A 21349-nucleotide genomic window follows, 5' to 3' on the forward strand; every position below is an offset into this window, starting at 1 on the left:
TCAGATGAGAAATGGGCTATTGAGGACCTCAGTGTGTTGCTGCCTTCTCATAGCTTATCAGTACCGCCTTTGGTTTGCTGCTGGCTGGCAACTGCTTACTGAGATTGCTCATCGTGCACGTTGTCTGGCTGGCAGCAACCTTCTCTTATTTCCTGAACAGCAGCGTGTTGTACAAGCCTATTTTAAAAAGGTTTCAGAGCTGAGGTGACGGGGAGTTGGTTTGTGCATGGCACGTAGCTCCGTGTCCCTCCACAGGGATGGAGTGCAGTGGGTGGGTGTCACAGGTGTGCTGTCTTGTGCACAGATGACAGAGGTGGGTCACAGGTGCAAAAGGAGAAGTTGTCAGATGCATTCTGCCCTGGTTCCCATTCAGCTGGTGCATCTTTTCTTCTGCCGTGTCTTAAACTGAATGGGACAGGCTTTCCTCTGGACAAGGTTGTGAATAGCAGCTAGTGGGGGGGGTTTCTGCTGGCTTACTTTTGTAAAGATATCAAAGAAAAGAGTGGTGACCAACCATGCCAAAGATGCCTCTGCAACTTGGTGGGTAACAGATATCTCCAGAATGTGTGTTCACTATCATCTGGGCTCAGTGTAAAGAATTTACTGCTCTGTCTTCAATTTTCTTGTAACAAAAATGGCACTCTTCACTTGAGCTTGGTTTGGATCGTAACTATCCATGAGTGAAGGCTGCTGCTCAGAAGAGCTGAAGTCCTGCAAAGAAGGGAGTTGTCAGCTCTCAGTTCTAAGCTGCCCTTTCTGGTTTGCGTACTTTTGAAATGGTGATTTTCTTTTACTGTGGTTTTAGTTTTTAAAAATGAAAAAGCAAATGGCACCACAGCAGGCTGCAGTAAAGCTTAGGAGGTCTCTGGCTGCTAGGGCCATACAGAGGGAATTTGGGAATGGAAGGAGCATGAAAGGCTTCTTAAGGGAGTGTCAAAATTAGTGTTCAGTTTGTAGAGTAGGATTGTTTGTGTCTTCTGAAAACAGTTTTGTACAGTGGAAAATATACTGCAGAACACTTTTCATCTCCAGCGTTTCTTGCAGTAACCTGGGGAATTTTTGCCCTTTCTGTATCTGGTGGGTCAGTAAGGAAAGCATACGGAGTAAAATTACTGAAGGATTTTGTAGTTATTGACTTGGAGCAGAGGCCTCAGTACTTGCCCAAGCAAAGGAATGAAGCTAGGGCTGAATTGCATAGGAGGACTTGTTCCATATCAGTTAATCTGTTGAGAAGACTCCTTGATTTCCTTAGATAAAGCTTGAAAGGCTTTTGTTTAGTTTCCCCGCCTGCCCATGCATTTCAACACCTTCAAACTGCTTGAATGGGGCTTTAAGAAATGCAGTTTTAAAGGAGCAAGCAGTAAGTGTTATGTTAATAGCGTTTCTAAAGTTTCTTTAGGTGGATGTCAATATTTTGTTTTAGGAGCTAGCGAAAGCCCGAATAGATGTGTGAATGTTTTCCAGGTGGAAGAATTTTAACTGCATTTTCCAGTGCAGAGAAACCCACTGGGGTCCAGGGTTTATGCTGGGAAGCTCTAAGGGCAGCTCTGTTCTGCTGCTTTTCTGTTCAGCGGCGTTTTTCCTTGACAGGGCAGTGAGAAGGGCAGTGCCGGGCAGGATTTCTTCTCTCCTTACTCCCTGACCCCTGTGCTCTAGGGCAATTCTCCTCCTCCTTGCTGCAGGCCTGTCTTGCATTGATCAAGTGTGCTGGTGTATCCTTGCAGCTTCTAGCAAGCTGCTCAGCTTGCTGACACTTGCTTCTAGCTGCTGTGCGTGAGAGGAGAGCACCTGGAGGTCTGTCGTGCAGGTGGTCATCGGGCCCATGGACATAATGCTTTAGGGAGGAGCAAGCACACAGCAGAGTGATGGACTGGAAAGGAGGCAGGGGCCTGGCATCTGGATACAAAGGCAACACTAGTCCACTGGGTTGAGCCTCCTTTTTGTGATGGAGTCCAGGACTAATATTTTTTTCCTTGGCAGAGGATGTTGGAACTGGGGGAATGATGCTTAGGAGGTTTTGCTTTGAAGCAGTGATTTACTCTGCACAGCTTGTGTATGCCTTCAGAAGAGCTAGGCAAACCCTTGTCACACCACAAGTGCTTAGTTTTCCACATTACACTTACATTGCCCTCCCCATCCTCTTGATCTGCACTCCTAGCTGTGAAGAGACTGCCTTGGGACCAAAAGTTTGGGAACATCCATATTCAGTGTCAACTTCTGTGGGCTGGAGCAGAGTAGACAGGAGGACAAGTGATTTGTCATTGACAGGGTTTGTTGGACTTGAAGGGAGACTGCAAACTCTTTGGATAGCAGGGGAAGGAAGGCATGGCTCTTCTCAAGCCTTGTCTGCTTTCTCTCTGCTTTGTGTGCACTACTTAAGTAATGTCTGGGAGACAGACAGTCATTTGCTTCTCCCTGTTCCCGTTCATAGTCCTGGTTTGGTTCCTGCTGTAGTCTTGCTCTGGATCACCCAGGGCTCCCTTCAGTTCTGCTGGAGGTTTTAAATACTCAGTTTCTCCTCTTACTTTCCTCAAGTGACAAAATACAGCCATGATATACCCTGGATTTAGGGAAAAGTTAAATCTAGATGCTAGTTTACTTTGGTGCTTCCTCAACAGATCTTCCAGGAAAGAGCCCTTCTCCATATGAAGTGCTGGAGCTGGGGAGGTGTGTACAGATGCTGGGCAGTTATCCCTGGGATTTTTAATTGGAGCACGTAGCTGAAGAAATATCTGATAAACTGATTAATTCCCCAACATTTCTGTTGTTTGACTTAAGTTGGTATTTTGATGAAATTTTTTTCTATTTTTTTAGTTTTTTTTGTAAAAAGAGGGAAAACTAAGAAATGCTCAGTTTTTCCCCTTTACTTTCCCACCAGGCTTTACCTCATATAATGGAGGAGGGATGAATGGCACAAGCAAAATGATGGATTTCCTGGAGGAACCACTTCCTGGTGTGGGGACCTATGAAGATTTTAACACTATAGATTGGGTGCGAGAGAAGTCCAGGGACCGGGACAGGCACAGAGAGGTAACATGTTTTTTTACTACTCCTTGCTAGAACTTAAGGCAGAAGAATTAACTTGCTTAGAACAAGTCTTAGTTCTGATGATGTTTCTAGGGAGCCATTTACAAGAGAAATATCTAGGGTGGAGGATTTCCTTAGACCATATCAAATCTGTTCAATTCTGAAGCATAGCAAAACTTATAGTCCTACTCCTGGAAGATGTACGCATTATTTGGAAGAATTATATTCCTATTCTGTGGATTATATGGAAGAACATAAGCACCCGTGATCCTGTTATACACAGTGCTTATTGATAAAGAAGCGGGATACTCTTCTGAATGATGCTTTTCCTACTGAAATTTATGCTGCATGGTTGAAAAAGCTGGAGCAAATTTTGCTTCTGGGACCTCACTGCTGTCAGCAATTAAAGGAATCTGCTTAGAAAGCAAGGGATGTTTTAAATAAAGTAGTGATGTCCCCAGTGTGCTTGTTTATGAGAAGCCCTTGCTGGTGGAGTTCTTGGAGAGTGGTGACTGAACTGAACTTGTCTATTTATTTGCCAGAATATTCTGTAATGTTTTATTTTTGAGCCTTACAAAGCAACTTATGATTTAAATAATAATAGTACACAAGCTGAACTCAATCCTTCTGCTCTGTGTGTGGGAATACAATGTAATGCCATCACTTGTGCAAGTACACACCCAACTATGAGCCTCGATGCCCAGTACTTGCTGCTCACCCCCCTAAATGTTCCTATCTCTGCATTATGAGTACAAACCCCAAAATCTTCTCACGTGTACACCCACACATGCAGACATATACAAAAATGATGTCTGTGAGTTTGGAACAGGACAATCTATTTCCTATTTACAGAAAGACATGTAGATAAGGAAATTTCAAGAAATGGAAATTGGGTAAAGCTAGAAATTACTGCTGGCCAAAGAGGTGTACATTGATCAAATAAAAACCATTATCAGGGCAGTAGTTTTGTCCACTCCCTGAACCCTCATTTTCATTTGGTGGTTGTGATGCTGATGAACAGTGCATCATTTGGCAGACAAAATCTAGAGGAAAAAAATGAGGAGAATCATAGAGGAAGAAGGGATTCTTCCTCATTTAGTGAGGATTAGTTGTTTTCTTCAATGTGCCTTTTCATCTGGGAATAATGATGGTGTACTGGAATGCTTGCGTTGTGAAAGGAGCCAGGGCAGTGGGCACACAGTAGCTGTTGCTTGCCTCTTTGTGCTGCTGTCAGGCACAGTCAGACTGACAGGGCTGGCAGGCTGCAGCCATCCCTGTCTGTTGCAGGCAGACCCGGCCAGAGCCTGCGAGGAACTCGCTGTCCTGAGGCATCTGGGGTCTGAGGACAGCTCAGAGTCTCGCTTTCAAGTGCACTCAGCATGCATTACTTCTAGACCTCATAAGTCATTTCCAAACTCTGTTGGTTTTCAACCTGCTAATAGGTAATGCTGCTACTCCAGATGTTGAGGGAGCAGCTGAAAACCACAAAGAAGTTGGTGACAACTTCAGTTTGCTTTCCAGTTGGTGTGTTATCAGTACCCACGAGGCAGCAGATAAGTTGCTGGGGGCGAAGTGCTCGGAGGGCCCTGTAAGCGTTCAGACTTGCTTGTGGCATCAAGCTACTAGTAACTTGATATTACTAAGAAGTAATAGCTTTTAAGGGCTAAGAGATGAATTTTGTTTGCTTATTATGCAGAGGACATTTAAGAGGAAGGTGTAATGTGAATATTTGTATTCACACTGGGATAAGTGGAAGTATCTTTCATCTGTTCTTGTTTGTGTCCTAATCAGAGCTGCATTGCCCTGTGCCAGCTATAAATGCAGCGACACTGATATTTTTCCCTCTCCCCTTGAAACAGAATATACTGTGATAGCTTTTGTTTTGGATGGTAGGGGTGCTTTCACTAAGTGTCGCCATGTGTATCTCAAAGCACTCAACACCAAAATAGATCAGCGTTTCAACAGATTGTTCTTCTTTAAAAACTTTTTCTTCTAGATTACCAGCAGAAGTAAAGAATCAACATGGGCCCTGATACACAGCGTGAGCGATGCCTTTTCTGGCTGGTTGTTGATGCTGTTCATTGGGTTGCTGGCAGGTAAGAACAAACCTTAATTTAAAACATTGATTCCTTGTGTCAACTCTGATATATCATTAGAACAGGAATTTTTGTCCCAGAAACAAGGGCTGTGGGACTGCACTGATGCTTGTCACTCTGCCGCTGCTTTGCAGTTTAAGGAGAATTATTTCTAAATGCTCTGAGGCCCTATTTGTGTAAGTGCCAAGATAAAACTCGGACTGAAAGCTGTCCTGGGCACGGTTCTTCATCTGATGCTGGTATGTAGCTCTGAAATACACTGGATCAGAGGGAAGTGTTGTGATGTAAATTTTTGAATACTCTTTGTTGACACTGGGGAGGCTGATGCCAAGGAATGCTAGCAAGATTCTTTTTTATCTTCTCGCTCTTCTTGAGAATAAAAGGTGAGAGGTGTTTCTTGGGAAGTCAGGCTTCTTTCAGCAGTTGACTGGCTGAGCCCTTTTAAATTACTTCAGTAGCAAACTTTGGACCCAAATGCAAAAGAAATAGGTCAGCTAGATGCAGGTGTTGGTAGAAGGCAGCTAAACCTTCAACATGAGGGATGATATTAAATCTTCTGTTAATATTTACATATAAAAGCTGCTAGCGAGTTTTTCATTAACTGGAAGATATGCTAAATGTTACCTCTGGAGCTCATACTAGGGTTTACAGCTACAGATCAGAGGTCTGTATTCCTGGCCTCTGTGCTGATGTGGCATTCTACCTGAGAACTAAGATGATTACACTGTTTGTCTTGGGGGATGCTATAGGAGTTATTCATAATAGAAAAATATAAAATTACTTGAAGCTTCCTCTTATAAAATGAAAATAACTTTCCTTACTCAGTCTCTGCTTTTTTGTTTTTAATTGGGATTGGAAATGTTCTCTTCAAATTCAGGGTAATTCCTTGCCCTGTCTTAGCATTGTTATTGTAACTTGTGGATCCCAGCTCTTATGCTGGTGACCAGTGACACGTTTTATGTTCTCCATAAACGTGATAAATCAAATCCTTCACTGCATCCAACTAATTTCCGTGCAATATTTAATTCCATGTAATTGAGAAGAATTAATTTTTAGTGACTTAAAGTGATTTTTAGTGCAGTTTCCTATGGTTAACCTTGGAAATATTGTTAGCCATGGTTTGTTTTGTGACCTTCATTACAATATATACTTAAGCAAATCCTCCCTTTAGCTCTGTAAAGAATAAAAGATAATTGTAGGCAAAAGTAACAGTGCTGCTCTATTTACTGGTAGGTAAATCAAAGTAGAGAGAGAGTAAAACAAAGTAGAGACTTTCAGATACCTGAATCTGCATCAGATGCTTATTATTAAATTTTCATTTTTTCTAAACTAGGTTCCTTAGCAGGTCTGATAGACATTTCTGCACACTGGATGACAGATTTGAAAGAAGGAGTGTGTTTAGCAGGCTTCTGGTTTAACCACGAGCACTGCTGCTGGAAATCCAACACAACCTTTACAGACAGAGACAAGTGTCCTGAATGGATGAGCTGGTCACAGCTTATTATTGGCCATGGAGAGGTAATGTGTGCCTAGAAGTACTTTTGCTGCTGAATATTCCATGTGCCCAGCCTGCATTGTCTTGATATGATCTTGTATGTATGTGCTAGAAGTGCAAATTAAGCATTTCAGTGGTTTAACTTTGAATGCTAGGGTTTTTCAGTAAACAAGTTACGTGTTGTCCTCAGTGGGATATCGAAACATTGACACATTCACAAGTGCAGTGCTTTAGTTGTGTTTGAAACTTGCTGCTTGGAGGATGTTTTTCCCACGACTGTTTTAAAGGACTGCCAGACAAGCTCAGCTCTTGTGTTTCTAGCAGCTTTGTCCAGTAGAGTGGCCAGCTTGACTGGGACAGTGTTTGTGTACCTTATTTGCCATTTTATATAATGGCTTCTGGAAATATGGTTGACTCACAGTCCTTTAACTCAGTGTATGGAACTTGTCCTTGGAACTGCAGACTTACTGCAATTCCTGTCCTTTTGGTCTAATGATAACTGTATTTGAAGCTAGCTGCTATTTCTGTGTGCTTGCTTCAGTGCAATGTGTTGATGTAAGCTTACTGGAAATGATTGAAATTGGTTAACTTTCTCTACATTTCAGGGGGCTTTTGCGTATATTCTCAACTACTTCATGTATGTTATCTGGGCTTTGTTGTTCTCCCTTCTTGCTGTGTTACTTGTGAAGGGCTTTGCTCCTTATGCCTGTGGCTCAGGAATCCCAGAGGTGAGTGAGAACGAAAGTGGTTTTTTTTGTGTGTGTATGTGTATGTTTATTTGTTTCTGATGTCTTGAGTTTTTATTTGTTTGTTTTTAAAGTGGGGTGGGGATCCACCATTAGAAGATTACATTCGCCTGCTGTGGAACAGTACTTACACGCTAGAGAGAGATGGTGGCTTAATATATGTTTTGTTCAGACTTTGTTACTGAAACATGCCTAGTACTTAAGTCTCCATATAATCTCTTTAAAAACTAAAATAAATTTACTGAAAGTAAATGCCAAAATTTACTGCAGGGGGTACAAACAAAAGTGCACTATTTGTGGAAGATGGGCCAAAAAAGCAGCGTCAGATTATTTTTTCGGTAGGAAAATCATCCCTGAAGGAAGGACTAAAAGGGCTTTTTCTGTCCTTGCTTGTAGAGATGTTTTTTACTGTATGTTAACTTCGATAGCTGGGGAGGGAGGGACTCTGAAAACTATAGTGGAAAGTGAAGGCAGGACTGGCACTGCCTAGTAAACTGGGAGCTCTGACCAGGGCTTGAATGAAAGCCTGTAGAGCTCTGTGTGCTTGACTTCCAGATCAAAACTATCTTAAGTGGTTTCATCATTAGAGGCTACCTGGGCAAGTGGACGCTGATCATCAAAACCATTACCTTAGTGTTGGCGGTGTCCTCTGGCCTGAGCCTGGGAAAAGAGGGCCCCCTGGTGCACGTTGCCTGCTGCTGTGGAAACATCCTGTGCCATCTCTTCACCAAATACAGGAAGAACGAAGCGAAGCGCAGAGAGGTAAAATGATGCTGTGATATTTTATCAAGATGGTGAGGTTGTAATAGGGGTGTAGACAAAGCAGAAATGTTTAATGCTTTCTTTACCTCTGCCTTCAGTGCCGATGATGGGCTTTGGGACCTCTGGAGCCCTGAGTTAGAGGACTGTAACTGCAGTAATGATAAATTCCAGCCAGCCTTGAGCTCATGTGAGATTTGCTGCTGCAGCTCGATGCAAATAAGTCTACGGGGCCTGATGAGTTTCATGCTAGGGTACTCAAAATGCTGGTTGATATCACTGCAAGACCTCTCAGTTACTTTTCAGTTGTCTTGGGAATGTGGATAAGTGTCAGCTGACTGAAGCTGGCAAATGTTGTCCCAGTTTTCAAGGAGGGCGACAAAGATGACACTGGTAATTGAAGGTCTGTCAGTCACTTTGGTGTCTGGCAAAATTATGGAGAAGATTGTTCTGTGAGTTAATGAATAAAACTAAAAGATAACACAGTCGTTGGTCACTGGTTAACAAACTTATTCTCCTTTTATGGCAAGGTTACCCACCTAGCTGACCAAGGGAAGCCAACTGATGTCATGCTTCTGGGTTTCAGCAAAGCTTTTGATACTGTTTCTCAGAGTGTCCTTCTGGACTAAATGTGCAGCATACAGCTCAACAAAAACATAATGCAGTGGGTGAACAATTAACTGAGGAGTCAGGCTGATGGGCTCATAGTTAATGGTGTTAGAGCGGGCTGGTGGCCAGTCATTAGTGGGGCTCTGCAGGCCAAGGCTCTTCAGTGTTTTCATCAATGACATGGGTGCAGGACACGAGAATACACTAAGAAAGTCTGTGTACAACACTAAATTGGGAAGAACTGTTGACTCTCTCAAAGATATAAGGAGGACTTAAAACTATTAAAGATAGTTCTGTTTAACTAAAGCTTTATGTGAGGTGAAAGCACAGTGAAATCAGATGAAATAGAATATGGTAATTGCAATTGATTTTGGTTCTACTGATTTAAGAGTTGAACTGTTTAAATACTAATTGTTTCCGGTTTTATTTTAGCTTCTTATGGATTACAGGAGTTAGCTCACTCCATCTTTTCCCTGTTGTCTTTAAAACAGATCAGACGAGCTTATTCTGTAGTGATCCTTTTTTTTTTAAAAAAAAAAAAGAACAAAGACATCTAACAAAAAAGTGGAAAGTTTTTGAGGGGGAAATTGAAAATGTGTGACTGACTTGAGTTTCTCTCACAGGTTTTATCAGCAGCTGCAGCTGCTGGAGTGTCTGTAGCTTTTGGTGCACCGATTGGAGGAGTGCTCTTTAGTCTGGAAGAGGTAACATCAGCATTTTCTATTAGCTCTTCACGAGCTGTTTTATTGCAAGAACTGACCCTGCTGGTTTGAAAATACGGTCCACTCATAACTACTTGGGTGTGGAAAGGAAACCCTGTTGAATACTGACTTGTGGTATATTTAAAAAGTCTTCCAAGCAACCTAAACTTTACTGGGGATTCAGGTAATTCTTATGGGTGCTGGAGAACTTATTTTGGATTATGTATTTCTCTAGCTTTGCAGTAAACCTGCTAAATTTCCCCAGTCTGTCCATGCTCACCAGCACTGCTCACAGCTACAGCCTCTGTCATGTTTTCTGTATGTCCGTATTCTGTTGTCAGCTCTGTCACAGGCTGCCTCACAACAAACTCGCCTTGCTCATCAAACTCCTTTTCTTACCAATGAAGTTTTGATTCACGTTCTTTTGATTCAGACATGAAATGGATCACCACTTCTATCTTCAGGGCTTAACTCAAAGAAAGAATGTGATGGCTTTGCTCAGCTGAGCAATAGTTGTGGTAGCTGCTATGGCAAACACAATCATTTGGCGCTTCTGGACCTTGTGAGCATGCAAGACAAATACTCCTCCGAATTCAGCCTATAGCTGATTTGTAGTAACTTATCTGAGTAAGTTGTCTCTGCTTAAGGGAACATAGAGAGCAGTTGCTACACTGAAAACGTGTGCAGACCAGGCTACATCCTGGTTGTTGTAATCTGTATAGAGGAGAGCTCAGAATCACATCTGGGATGCTCAGCTGATGGAGAGAGTGTGTATCCAGTGAACACCAGTCTCAACTCTTGCTTGTAGTTCATGCAGTAGCGATTTTATTACTGGGCAGCAATCCGTGTAGTGTCAAGTGATTGAATCTGCTTTGTTTTTTCTTTTCAGGTCAGTTACTATTTTCCTCTCAAGACACTGTGGCGCTCCTTCTTTGCTGCTCTGGTAGCTGCGTTTACTCTGCGCTCCATCAATCCTTTTGGGAACAGCCGCCTGGTTCTCTTCTACGTGGAGTTCCATATGCCATGGCATCTTCTAGAGCTTGTGCCATTCATCCTTTTGGGAATTTTTGGTGGGCTTTGGGGAGCTTTCTTCATTCGCAGCAACATTGCCTGGTGCAGGCGACGCAAGACGACCAAGCTCGGTAAATACCCTGTGCTCGAGGTGTTTGTAGTGACTGCCATCACGGCCATCCTGGCCTTCCCGAATGAGTACACCAGAATGAGCACCAGTGAGCTGATCTCTGAACTCTTCAATGACTGTGGGATTTTGGACTCTTCCAAGCTCTGCGAGTACGTGAATGATTTCAACAGCACCAAAGGGGATGACCTGCCAGACCGAGCTGCTGGCCCAGGAGTTTACACAGCCATGTGGCAGCTGGCTTTGGCCCTTATAATGAAAGTCTTCATCACAATCTTCACCTTTGGCATGAAGGTGAGTTACCTGTAAAAGATGTTCTTCTCATCCTGTGCAGAAACTCTGCACCTTTGAGTTTTTTTACTTACCCAATAAATTGACTTTTTTTCCCCAAGCCCTGTGTAGACGGGGGGGGAAAAACCTATGCTTTTTGAGGGGGGATAGATTGCAATTATTTGTTCTCTTGTTAGTAACTGAGGGCAGTAGAAACCTCTCATCCTGTGTGTGACCATCAGACCAAGCTGCTGGGTCAGGGATTCATGACCCATGTTCCACATTGAATACCTCTAAGCTGTCTTTCCTTAAGTCTTTTTGCTACTTTCCCTATATTCCTCCCTTTCCTAATTGCAAAGTGACACAAAGCCAGCAGAGTGGGAAAATCCTGTGAATTCCATAAATAAGTACACAAGTATTCATGTAGTTGGAAAGGCATAAGGGAGTGTTGGTGGTGTTTTAGCCTACTCTGTTTCATGCTAAGCTGTTGTGTGGCTGTTTTTTCTGCTCAGATGTACATTCACATTCTGTTACCAGTCTTAGAGCATGTGTTGTTTCAGTAAGGGTAGCATTTGACACTCTCAGTGCTGTTGCTTGTTCAGTTCAAGGACACAAGGAGGCGTTCTCCCACCACTTTTTTGGTGCTGGTCGGGCAGAGGTGGTGGAGCATGGCATCCATGCCAGTTTTAACTCTAGTGTAACCTCTAAATCAGTCTTGATTTAAACTTCTGACTGTCACTAGTCTTTGAACACTGCTTCCCTGAGAAATGCCATGTTTCCTGATGTGTTTTTTCATAGGTCCCTTCAGGTCTCTTCATCCCAAGCATGGCAGTCGGTGCTATAGCAGGCAGGTTGCTAGGGGTAGCAATGGAGCAGCTGGCATTTTACCACCACGACTGGATCATCTTCAGTGGCTGGTGCAGCCAAGGAGCTGACTGTATCACTCCTGGGCTGTATGCAATGGTTGGGGCTGCAGCATGTCTAGGTAAGCAAGAGATGTCTTTTAAGTCCTAGTGCAAGTTTGAGTCTTGGTTGCCTTTGTAAATGTGTAGTAGTGAAATGCTGCTGATATTCTTGTTCCTGCTCCAGCAGGGGATTGGACTAGATGGGTCCCTTCCAATCCCTGACATTCTATGATTCTGTGATTCCTGTATTCTGTGTTTTTAAAAACAAAAACAAAAAACTGGCTTGATCTCAAGAACAGGGAACTTCATGTGTTTCTCATCCTGTTTTTATTCTTTTACTAGCATCAATCTATCATTGGACGTGATAAATTTCAGTGGGGAATCCCCTGAATGTGTAGTTAGAACAAGCGAGACTGGCCAGGGACTTGAGATTTCCATATGGGGAAGCCTTGCTGTTAGGAAAATTAATGATAGCAACCAGAGGATGTCAGGATGCCACTTGACCTTTGTGTATAGCCTGTCATAGAGATCATTTCATGAGTCTCTTTATGGTTGTTATTTGTAAGGCCATCTTATGTCCTGACCAGACTATTTTGCAGCTAGCTAAATTTCATGTTAAGTAACAGAATGACCTTTGCAGCATACTGGCACTAGGAAGTGTTTTGTTGATTTATAGTCTTAAGAAGTAAGTTCAGAACAGATGAACCAGATTGTTCATAGAGCTCTGTAGTTCAGATGATGTGCTGTCACAGGGTGTGTGACACTGGGGTATGTCCTATTGCCTGAATTGAAATTAAATGAATCTTTGGAGGACAGCTGTAGCAAATGTCAGGGCAGCTCTCCTGGCTGGAAATCTCTAAAACTATGTTAATGTCTTTTGTCTTTCTGTGTTCTTTTTGTAGGGGGAGTGACCCGAATGACTGTGTCACTGGTGGTCATTATGTTTGAGCTCACGGGTGGACTGGAATACATAGTTCCTCTGATGGCAGCAGCCATGACCAGCAAGTGGGTGGCAGATGCTATTGGGCGGGAGGGCATCTACGATGCCCATATACGCCTCAATGGCTACCCTTTCTTGGAAGCCAAGGAAGAGTTCTCACACAAGACACTTGCAATGGATGTAATGAGGCCGCGGAGGAATGATCCTCCTCTGACAGTCATCACTCAGGACAGCATGACAGTGGAAGACATTGAGACCATAATCAATGAAACCACATACAGTGGCTATCCAGTGGTGGTGTCACGGGAGTCCCAAAGGCTTGTTGGATTTGTCCTCAGAAGAGACCTCATCATTTCAATTGGTATGTGTAAGGAAGCGAGTTACTCTGCAGATAAATGGTGCAGTTAGAGGCCTTTAAGTAGCACCAACTCTTAATTTACTTCACAAATTGAATTGCTCAGTAGTGATGGTGGCTATGCTTATGGAAGCCTGCATCTCCATCCCCAGCAGTGTGAGGTTTGCATACATTGAGCATGAAGGACAGTGTGGCTTGACCAGTGCAATTAGTATGGCTGTGCTGAATTTATAAACCTTGTGAAGCATGAGGCTTCTTGAGCTCTGTGGTGTGTTCTCCAGTGTGTGGTTTAGTGCACTGCTGTAACACAGGCTTGCTGCCTTTCTGTATGGATGGTGAGAAGTTTTGGACCTGAGCTGGCTTTGTACTATGGCAGAGATAGAGTACTACTTATTATAAGTTGCCTGCAGCTATGAATCACCCTGTGTGTTCTTTTAAGGTAAGCTTTCAATCTCAGTTTTAGGACATACAATACATTCTTTTGGAGTGTGCAAGTATTGCTCTTCTGATACATATGTGGCCAAATGCTTATGACAAAGTGGAATAAAATACAGAAAAAGTGCAGTAACATATAATTATGGACATTTCCTTTCTTTTGTCAGGCTGTTTTGTGGTATGACTATGAATTCTTGGGTTTGTGTTGTTCCGAATCTCTTGGGACTCCTTTAAGAATAATATTTTCCCCAGGATGCACAGAAAATGGGATTTAGCTTTTGACAGCCTGCTTTGAATATGGAGTCTGGTGTTTTGGATGCCAAGTCATTCCCTGCCCAGCGAGTCTTGGAATGTAAATATCAAATTGAAACAGCAATACAACAGACATCCAAACTATCTGAGTAGCAGCAGTAGGCAGCAATGCACTAGTCTGAGTGATATCAGGTTCTTAACACCATGTTGATTTTTTTTTTTCTATTCTTGACCTATAGTTAGGGAGTGTGGAGCCTGAGCCATTAGGTTATGCACTTAAAAATACTTCTTTAGCTACCCTGTTGGGATCCACATCAGTGACTGGTAAAAGGACAAATCATTTTATCTGCCTGCTCCTAACCTGGTGAGTTGAAGATCTCCAGAACTTGCATTTACATGACACTTACCACCCTGCATGTCCTCTGAATGGAAAACACGTGTAGCAGTTATTATTTCAGGAGGTGAAAATGTCTCTAAAAGTTCATGTCTTTTTGGCTAGAGCAAAATGCTGAAACACACAGGCTCGACATGAAGCAAAGCACTGTAACGTGGTGTGCTGAGCTCATCCTTATGATGAAGCTTTGAAGTCCTTAGGGATTAGAAAGGATGGAATCATGTCACCACTTGGGTCATTATGTTTCTAAAGACATGTAACTAAATAAATGCACCTCTATGGCCATCCCAATGCGGCAGAGAGAAAAGAGTATGCTCTTCAGTTTAGAAAAGGAGAGGAGGGATGATATTTAATGAAATATTTCTTCTTCCAGAAAATGCCCGGAAGAAGCAGGATGGAATTGTTAGCACTTCAATTATTTATTTCACTGACCACTCTCCTCCACTGCCTCCAAGCTCCCCCTCTATGCTGAAACTCAGGAGCATCCTGGACCTCAGTCCTTTCACGGTGACAGACCAAACACCTATGGAAATCGTTGTGGATATATTTCGCAAGCTTGGATTGCGCCAGTGCCTAGTTACTCACAATGGGTAAGAAAGCAGCCCTGGGCCTGAGGTCCCAATGGATCATGCTGGATTGGTTCTGTCATTGAGCTGTTCAGCTCAACTATGGCAGGAGAACTCCATGCAGGAGCGTGAGAGTTCATTGGGTTTGGAACTAGATGATCTTTAAAGGTCCCTTCCAGCTCAAACCATTTAGTGATAAAACTTTCAGATCTGAATCAGAAAATCTTCCTCAAGACATCAAAGGCCTCTGATAGGTAAAGCTGAGTATCCATTAGAGCAAATGTAATCTGAAAAAAACAATTGTGAACCCTTGAACCTCTTTCAGTTGAAACAGTAACATAATTTCTGTGAGCTAGTGAAGTGGTCAAGCACGGCTCCCAGTGGCAGTGGGTTTGATATCCCTAAAATTGATGAAAAGCTCTCAGCCTTCTTTCACAAATGTGGTCACGTGTATCATGTCACCACTTGGAGTCACTGTGGTATCAATTCAGAAGCAGTGTGGCGAAGCGGGAAGGAATGAGAGCAAAGAATTAAAACAAACGATCTGCTCCTTGAAGAACCAAACTAAAGGGGAGTTTTCTCCCTGTTCCTCACTGTGGTGCAGTGGAACCAGTTGATGTTTTCAGTTTCTGTCTTTTCAGACAGAAAATAGCATTGTTAAGCAACACTTCCCAGCAGAAGTTGTCTTAGTTCCTATCATGACTGTTCTGAACAGCTATGCTTTGGAAACTAGAGCTGCTGAGAGAACCAACACTTAAAATGCAGTCCTAGATGTTCAGGTCCATCTTTTTGGAGAAGGCAGGTGGGTGTTAATAGAAGTCATTATTATATCTTGGTAGAGGATCTGCTGGGGCTTGGGAGTACCATATTTTGCATAGAGTTTCAGTATTGTGATCCATATAAGCACTTCAGCTACTGCAACGCGCTACAGTTACCACAGGAGAAGTTATGCAAGGGCAAGGATACATTCCTTAGGTGATGATGCACTAAAAATGAGGTGTTTTTTTTTTTTTTTTTAGGAAACTGCTTGGGATCATTACCAAGAAGGATGTACTAAAGCACATTGCACAGCTGGCTAACCAGGACCCAGATTCTATACTCTTCAATTAAAGGCTGACTAGTAGGTATTGTGTGTTAAACACAAAAGAAACTTTATAGAAGATTCTGGATATTCTTTCCTATTTTTATTGAGACCTTGGAACTGTTTTCAGCATTTCCTTCCATGGAGCTGAAGATTTATTTTTTTTTTCTACATGATAACCAATTGCACTACGTAGTCTGTGGAAAAATAATCTTCTTTTTAGAAGAAAAAAAGACTATTTACATTGCTTTTGTGAAGTTGCATTGGAAAGATTCCATGAAGGAGTAAAAGCAAAATGCTACAGAATTATATCTCTTCTTATTATTTTATTTGAACTCTTGTTACTAATGTGGGTAGGGGAAGACAAGGTCTACACCTTCAGAGACTTTGAAGGAGGATGATTTTGCACACAGTATTCAGGTGGTGGCAGAACGATACAGTTGTAACTCAGGGGCAGTGTATTCCTAATTGGTTACTTTGTGAAAATAAGAACCTGGTAAAATAAAAGGAAAAAGAAAACCACCCAAACAAAAAGTGCTAAAAAACACCCTTAGAAAATTACCAGGTAGCTCTGCAACTAACCCCATACAAGAGCTCAACTCCACAATGATCCGTATTGGCTAGCTGATGTTTCACTGGAAGAAGGAGAAAAAAACAAAAAACAAAAAAAAAAAACAAATCCCCAGGTGACCAGTCTTGAAATTGGGTTCAGTTTCTGATTGGGAAGAAGTTTATTTTGATTAATCTTCTGTGAATGTATTGAATTATTCTCCGATGCTGGCTTGCTAGGAGAATCCAGAGGAGGAGGCGGTGGGAGGAGTTAGTAGTTGTATTCTTGTCATCATCTCTATTTTGATATATGCGTAAGGTTTTCTTCTTGATTTCTCTTGAGCATGTAATTAAAATTGCAAAGAGTGAATCCTAAAGCCCTGGCTTTACTGCACTTCCAAGTAAACTTTGATGGTATTAGATGTTGCACAATTGACCTCTTCCTTAATCAGCAGTGTCTTATGTTGCTGAGGATGTCTTAATGGAGACTCCTGGGCCTGGGATGTTTACATGGATGCATTTTCTGTTCCCTGCTCCTCTCCTCAGCCCCGCACCAAACTCAGGCTTGGATCCTGGCTCTAGGATGGAGAACACTGCCACTTTATGTATGTTCACCGCTCAGTGTCTCATTTTACCAACAACTATGCAATAAAAACCTTTCCTGACCACTATCAGCAACGTAACTTGTTCCTGAGTTGCTCTATTCCAAGTCTGTGCTCCTCAAATCCCTGTTCAAATTAATTTTCTGTTAATAAAGTGGCGACAGTTTACTGCAATTTTGAAAGTATATAAATGCCTTTGAAGGTCAGTGTTATTCATAATGGCTTCTGTCTATAGCAGATTTCATTTTGCTCTCTGGCTGAGGCTTTTTAGTGAAAACAGAGCTCACTGCTGTCAGTGCAGCTGGCGGGAGCTGAGCTGTTCGGTGCTGGTCAGGGGTTAAGGGCTGTGAGGAATCTGACTGTGCTTCCTGATGGACAAATGTAAGCAGGTGCTGTGCTTTGCACAGCCTCAGCCCTGGAGGCCCTGGTGCCAGCTGCTGAGAGCTGGGGCTGCAAGGTGAGGCTGAGGTGCGATGGCAGGAGGTGACGGGTTGTCATCGTGAGGCCGCTGCTGCTGCACAGGGTAACGCTGTTCGGTGGCAGGTGGGGCTCCTGGCTAGAGGTGGCTGGCAACACTCTCAGCCTTAAACTAGCTTAGATATGAACAAAGTCCTCATCTGTACTTGGAATAGAAGCCAGCCCATTTCTCTAACAGCCGTTAGCATGTGATGCTGGACCCGGTCACTGTGCTGAGCCCCCTTATCGGGGAGGGGAATGGAGGAACTGCTTGTGGGAAGGCTGCAGTAGCCCTACCCATGTGTGCCAGGCGGCCAGAGGAGGTGCTGGGAGGAGATCCCAGTTGCGAGCTGGAGTGTCGTGGCTGCCTGGTGCCTTAATCCCCAGTGGACAAGCTCTTGTGGAAGCTGGCAGGGCAGGGAGCGCAAGCTGTCAAGAGCTGACTGCACAACCCGGCTGTCCTGCAAAGCTGGGAGCACTAGAAATGCAGACCTCACACTGGCATCGGACCACTGTGTTGGGCTTGTGGTAAGGTTTTGGTGGTGGGGAGGCCACTGCAAGCAGAGCAGGAGCTGCCCCATATTAGATAAGAGCCAGCTCTACGAGAGACCGTGCCGCTGGCCAGGGCTGAGCCGTGCGTCTCCTGGATGCTGGTGCTCCAGCACTGTGTGCTCTCCTGTGTGCAGGTAGTGGTAGTTCCTCTGAGCTGCCAGCTGAGCCTGGGGAGGACAGGATTGCCTGAGAAGCTGCAGAAGGAATTCGTTCCGGGGTTTCTAAAGGTGATGTTGTGGGTGGAGTGGGGACAAAGAGCCATCAGGGTGCCTGTCACATGGCTTCCTGGCATGGGGAGCAGTCCTGGGGAGGCTGACCTGAGAAAATCGTGCGCAGGAAGGTGAGAGGGAGGGAAAACACGCTGAATCAGTGGGAAAGCCTGGAAGAGCTGGGTTTTGGAGAAGCCGAGTACTTGCGATGCCAAACCAAATAAGGTGGGCAAATAAGGTTTTGCAATGGCAAGAGGCCTTGTTTTGCTAGCTTCGGAGAACGGAGAAGCTGCCCCTCGCCTGAGCATACTTTTCCACTCGTTCATCTTTCCTGTGAATACACAGTTTAAAGAACAGGTGTCTGGTGCGTGGGAGCCAGGTGAAAATAGAAGTTCAGATCGATTTTGTAGCTTCCCTCAGTGCAAACATACTGACCACATAAAGACCAGTGGAATTTGTGTCCACGTAATGGAAATAACTCATTCGAGCTCCAGACCTCTTTCTGAGGTGTGGTTTTCTACAAGGAAACTTGCAGCAAAACTGCACAGTCAGCATTATTCCATGAAGCTCAGCGGCGATGCCAGAACACAGCGCTCGGGGGGGGGGTCTGCTGGGATGGGTAGATAACTCCCTACTGGGGCTGATGCCTTCTCTTTCAGTGAAAGAGAAAGAGCCGTTACAGAGGCTCCTAGCTGTTTGGGGCCAGCTTTTATTTAAGGGAGTGTCTCATCACTTTAATTCTTACCAGAATGAGTTAAACTTCTGTCAGAAATTCTGTGCAGGGCAGACGCTGTGCTCAGCTTTACCGAGGTCAAGCATTTTCTATGTTGATGATGATCATGCTGGCTTGGAAATGGGTTTCCCTGCTCGAGGAAGTTGTAGGTGCTGGAAGGGTTTTGCCCTGTGCAGTTCTCGCTGTTGCGTTGTTTTCCTTTCAGAGAGACTCCAGGAGGAGCCCTAGAGTTTCTTTCCAGGAAACAGCTCATTATTCAAGTCATAGCTGCAGGCAGTTCAGGGAGGGATTTATAAGTGGTTTTCTAAATCCATGCCCTTGATAAATGAAACCAAGCCTGTGAGCTCCGCAGCTAAGCAAGAAACGCTGCTCGCTGTGCCCCAGCAATGCTGTGTTCCTGTAAATACGGCTGGTTTAAAGAGCCCCCTGCTTCCTCCGGCCACTTGAATCTGCCTTGCTGGAGGAAATAGGTTTGCTGTGCTTCCTTTGCCTCTTGCGAGGCTTAACAGATTCTCAGCAATGAGCCCCTCTTTGCAAGAACAGAACCGTGCCGTGGGATGCACGGGGAGGTGGGCACGGAGTGTGGGAGGAGCCCTGGGGATCCCTGTGGCTGGGCTGTGCGATAGCAGGGCTGTAACCTCCTGCATGTGCTTTCTCTTTGTGCGCTTTATTTACAGTGTTCCAAGAAATGATTTCCTGGGGTGTTGCCGTGTTTTTCAGCGTTGGTTTCCTCCTTCCCTCTGAGAACTCGTTCTGGGCTTGGGTCTTGAAAGTAAAAGCAGATCTGGTTGGGAGGGGCACAAAGGGCTTGGATGTAGCGATGAGCTGGTCAGTAACAACAGAAAAGAAAGAATAGCAATTTCAGCCCCAGAATTTATTTTGAGACAAAAGGCAACAAAGTTAGCTTTGTAAAGGTGCTGGGCTGTCTGGCAAGTTTGTCTGGGCTGTCTGTGCAAGCCACACAATGAGCTGGGAGCAGAGCTTTGAGACGGCGAAGATAAGAGCTTACTTTGGCAGCAACTACAAGGAAGGAGTATGTGTCCAGATCAAATAAATACAATGAAGCCATGAGAATTAAGGTCAACCTGAAAATGTTATTAGAGCTGTCATTCTGTCCCCCTGCCCCCCCCCCCCCGGTATTTCTTAAAGCATCACAAAAGGGCAGGAAGGCTTCTGAAATGCCACCTGGCAGATGGCTCGCCCCGGGGCTGGGCAGCAGGGGTCGTGGTGGGGGAAGGGGTTTGTGCTGGTGTTGTGATGGGTTTGCTCTGTGCTCGTTTCTGGAGTGTTTTCAAGGAGTGCTTCAGTCTGAGGTGCAGTGGGTTTTTCTGCGCTGTGATGGTAGAAACCCGGAGTGGCACTCGTGAAGAGTGTCTGTGCTAGTCCTTCTGCCTTTGGAATGTGAAAGGGAAACTACTTTTCCATTTCTGAAGTAGTTTTGTAAGCAGGCTGCTGGCACCGAGGTTTAGCTGCGATCCTTTTCCCAGAAGCCGCGGTTTTCCCCAGAGGCGCAGGCAGGCACGCAGCCGGCACCTGCCCCGCACTGCCCCTGGTCTGCCTGCACCCTGCAGGGGGAAATCACTGCTGGGCAAAGTAACACTGCCACGGGGAAACGGATGAGTAATGGCACAGATGGTATTAGTTGTGTGCTGCTGAGTGGCAGGTGAGCTGCATGTATGTTTATCTACGTGCACACACCCACATGCATACAGGCACATATAGGATTTTTGGTGTAAAATCCGTGACACGGGGTCAATCAAGGTCTTTGGCTGGTGTTGAAGGTGACACCAGGAATAGACCCCGAAGCAGATGAGATTTGGGAAGCCATGCTTGCTGGTAACACCACTTTGGACTGGTGGACTGAGAGGCAGAGGAGGTTTGCCGCTAGTGGCTGTTGCAGCTTTCCATGGCTGTAATGTGTGAAGGGAAGACTGGAGCACCTGTGCAATATTACTGTTGCATTTTCAGAGATGGCAAGAACAGCTGGCCCATGTTCCTGCTCCCTGAGCTCGGGGCTGTCCGGTGCTGGCAAAGGCAGTGAGACAGCCCAGAGCCCCGCGGAGCTGAAGGGGTGAAGCAGCGCAGGGACTTACTCCATCAGAGCCCGGTGTCCTGCGGTGTGGCTGCAGGCCTGGTCTACCCAACAGCTTCAGTGGTGCTATTGGCAGCAGGTCTATCTCTGGAGGATGCCTCCAGCCCTCTCCCCTTGGCTGAGCCCTGTGGAGTGCACACACAAGAACTGGAAAAGCTGCAGAGCCACAGATGTTGCGGAGCTGAGATCTTGACGGTCCCAGGCTGGAGCCAAGCTACACCCCATTGTGCCAGTTACCTGTTTCCTCCAGGCTGTTGTTTCTCTCATTGCCCAGTGCTGCCTGGCTCTAACTGCTCTGGTGAAGCTGCCAGCTGGCTGTGCAGTTCATCTTCTACAAAAGCATCTCCCCTGCAGGACACTGGAGCAGCCCATTGCCTAGCTTGGCAC

The 21349-nt window shown here is 44.6% G+C and overlaps 1 protein-coding gene across 6 annotated transcripts in view; it reads left to right on the top strand.

The window, feature by feature from the left end:
* The window catches only part of LOC110402975 (H(+)/Cl(-) exchange transporter 5), a 44602-nt gene extending 27508 nt beyond the window's left edge, over window positions 1-17094 (top strand). For all 6 annotated transcript variants that reach the window (XM_021405655.1, XM_021405651.1, XM_021405649.1 and 3 more), the window contains 11 exons: window positions 2879-3030; window positions 5024-5123; window positions 6457-6641; window positions 7224-7346; window positions 7920-8126; window positions 9356-9436; window positions 10323-10865; window positions 11640-11826; window positions 12649-13047; window positions 14496-14712; window positions 15708-17094. In XM_021405655.1, coding sequence (XP_021261330.1) covers window positions 2905-3030; window positions 5024-5123; window positions 6457-6641; window positions 7224-7346; window positions 7920-8126; window positions 9356-9436; window positions 10323-10865; window positions 11640-11826; window positions 12649-13047; window positions 14496-14712; window positions 15708-15798 — 2259 coding nt within the window. In that variant the 5' untranslated portion in view covers window positions 2879-2904 and the 3' untranslated portion in view covers window positions 15799-17094. The remainder of the gene's footprint in view (window positions 1-2878; window positions 3031-5023; window positions 5124-6456; window positions 6642-7223; window positions 7347-7919; window positions 8127-9355; window positions 9437-10322; window positions 10866-11639; window positions 11827-12648; window positions 13048-14495; window positions 14713-15707) is intronic.

Source organism: Numida meleagris, chromosome 8 (genome assembly GCF_002078875.1).
Source record: "Numida meleagris isolate 19003 breed g44 Domestic line chromosome 8, NumMel1.0, whole genome shotgun sequence".
In the NCBI taxonomy this organism is placed as follows: Eukaryota; Metazoa; Chordata; class Aves; order Galliformes; family Numididae; genus Numida; species Numida meleagris.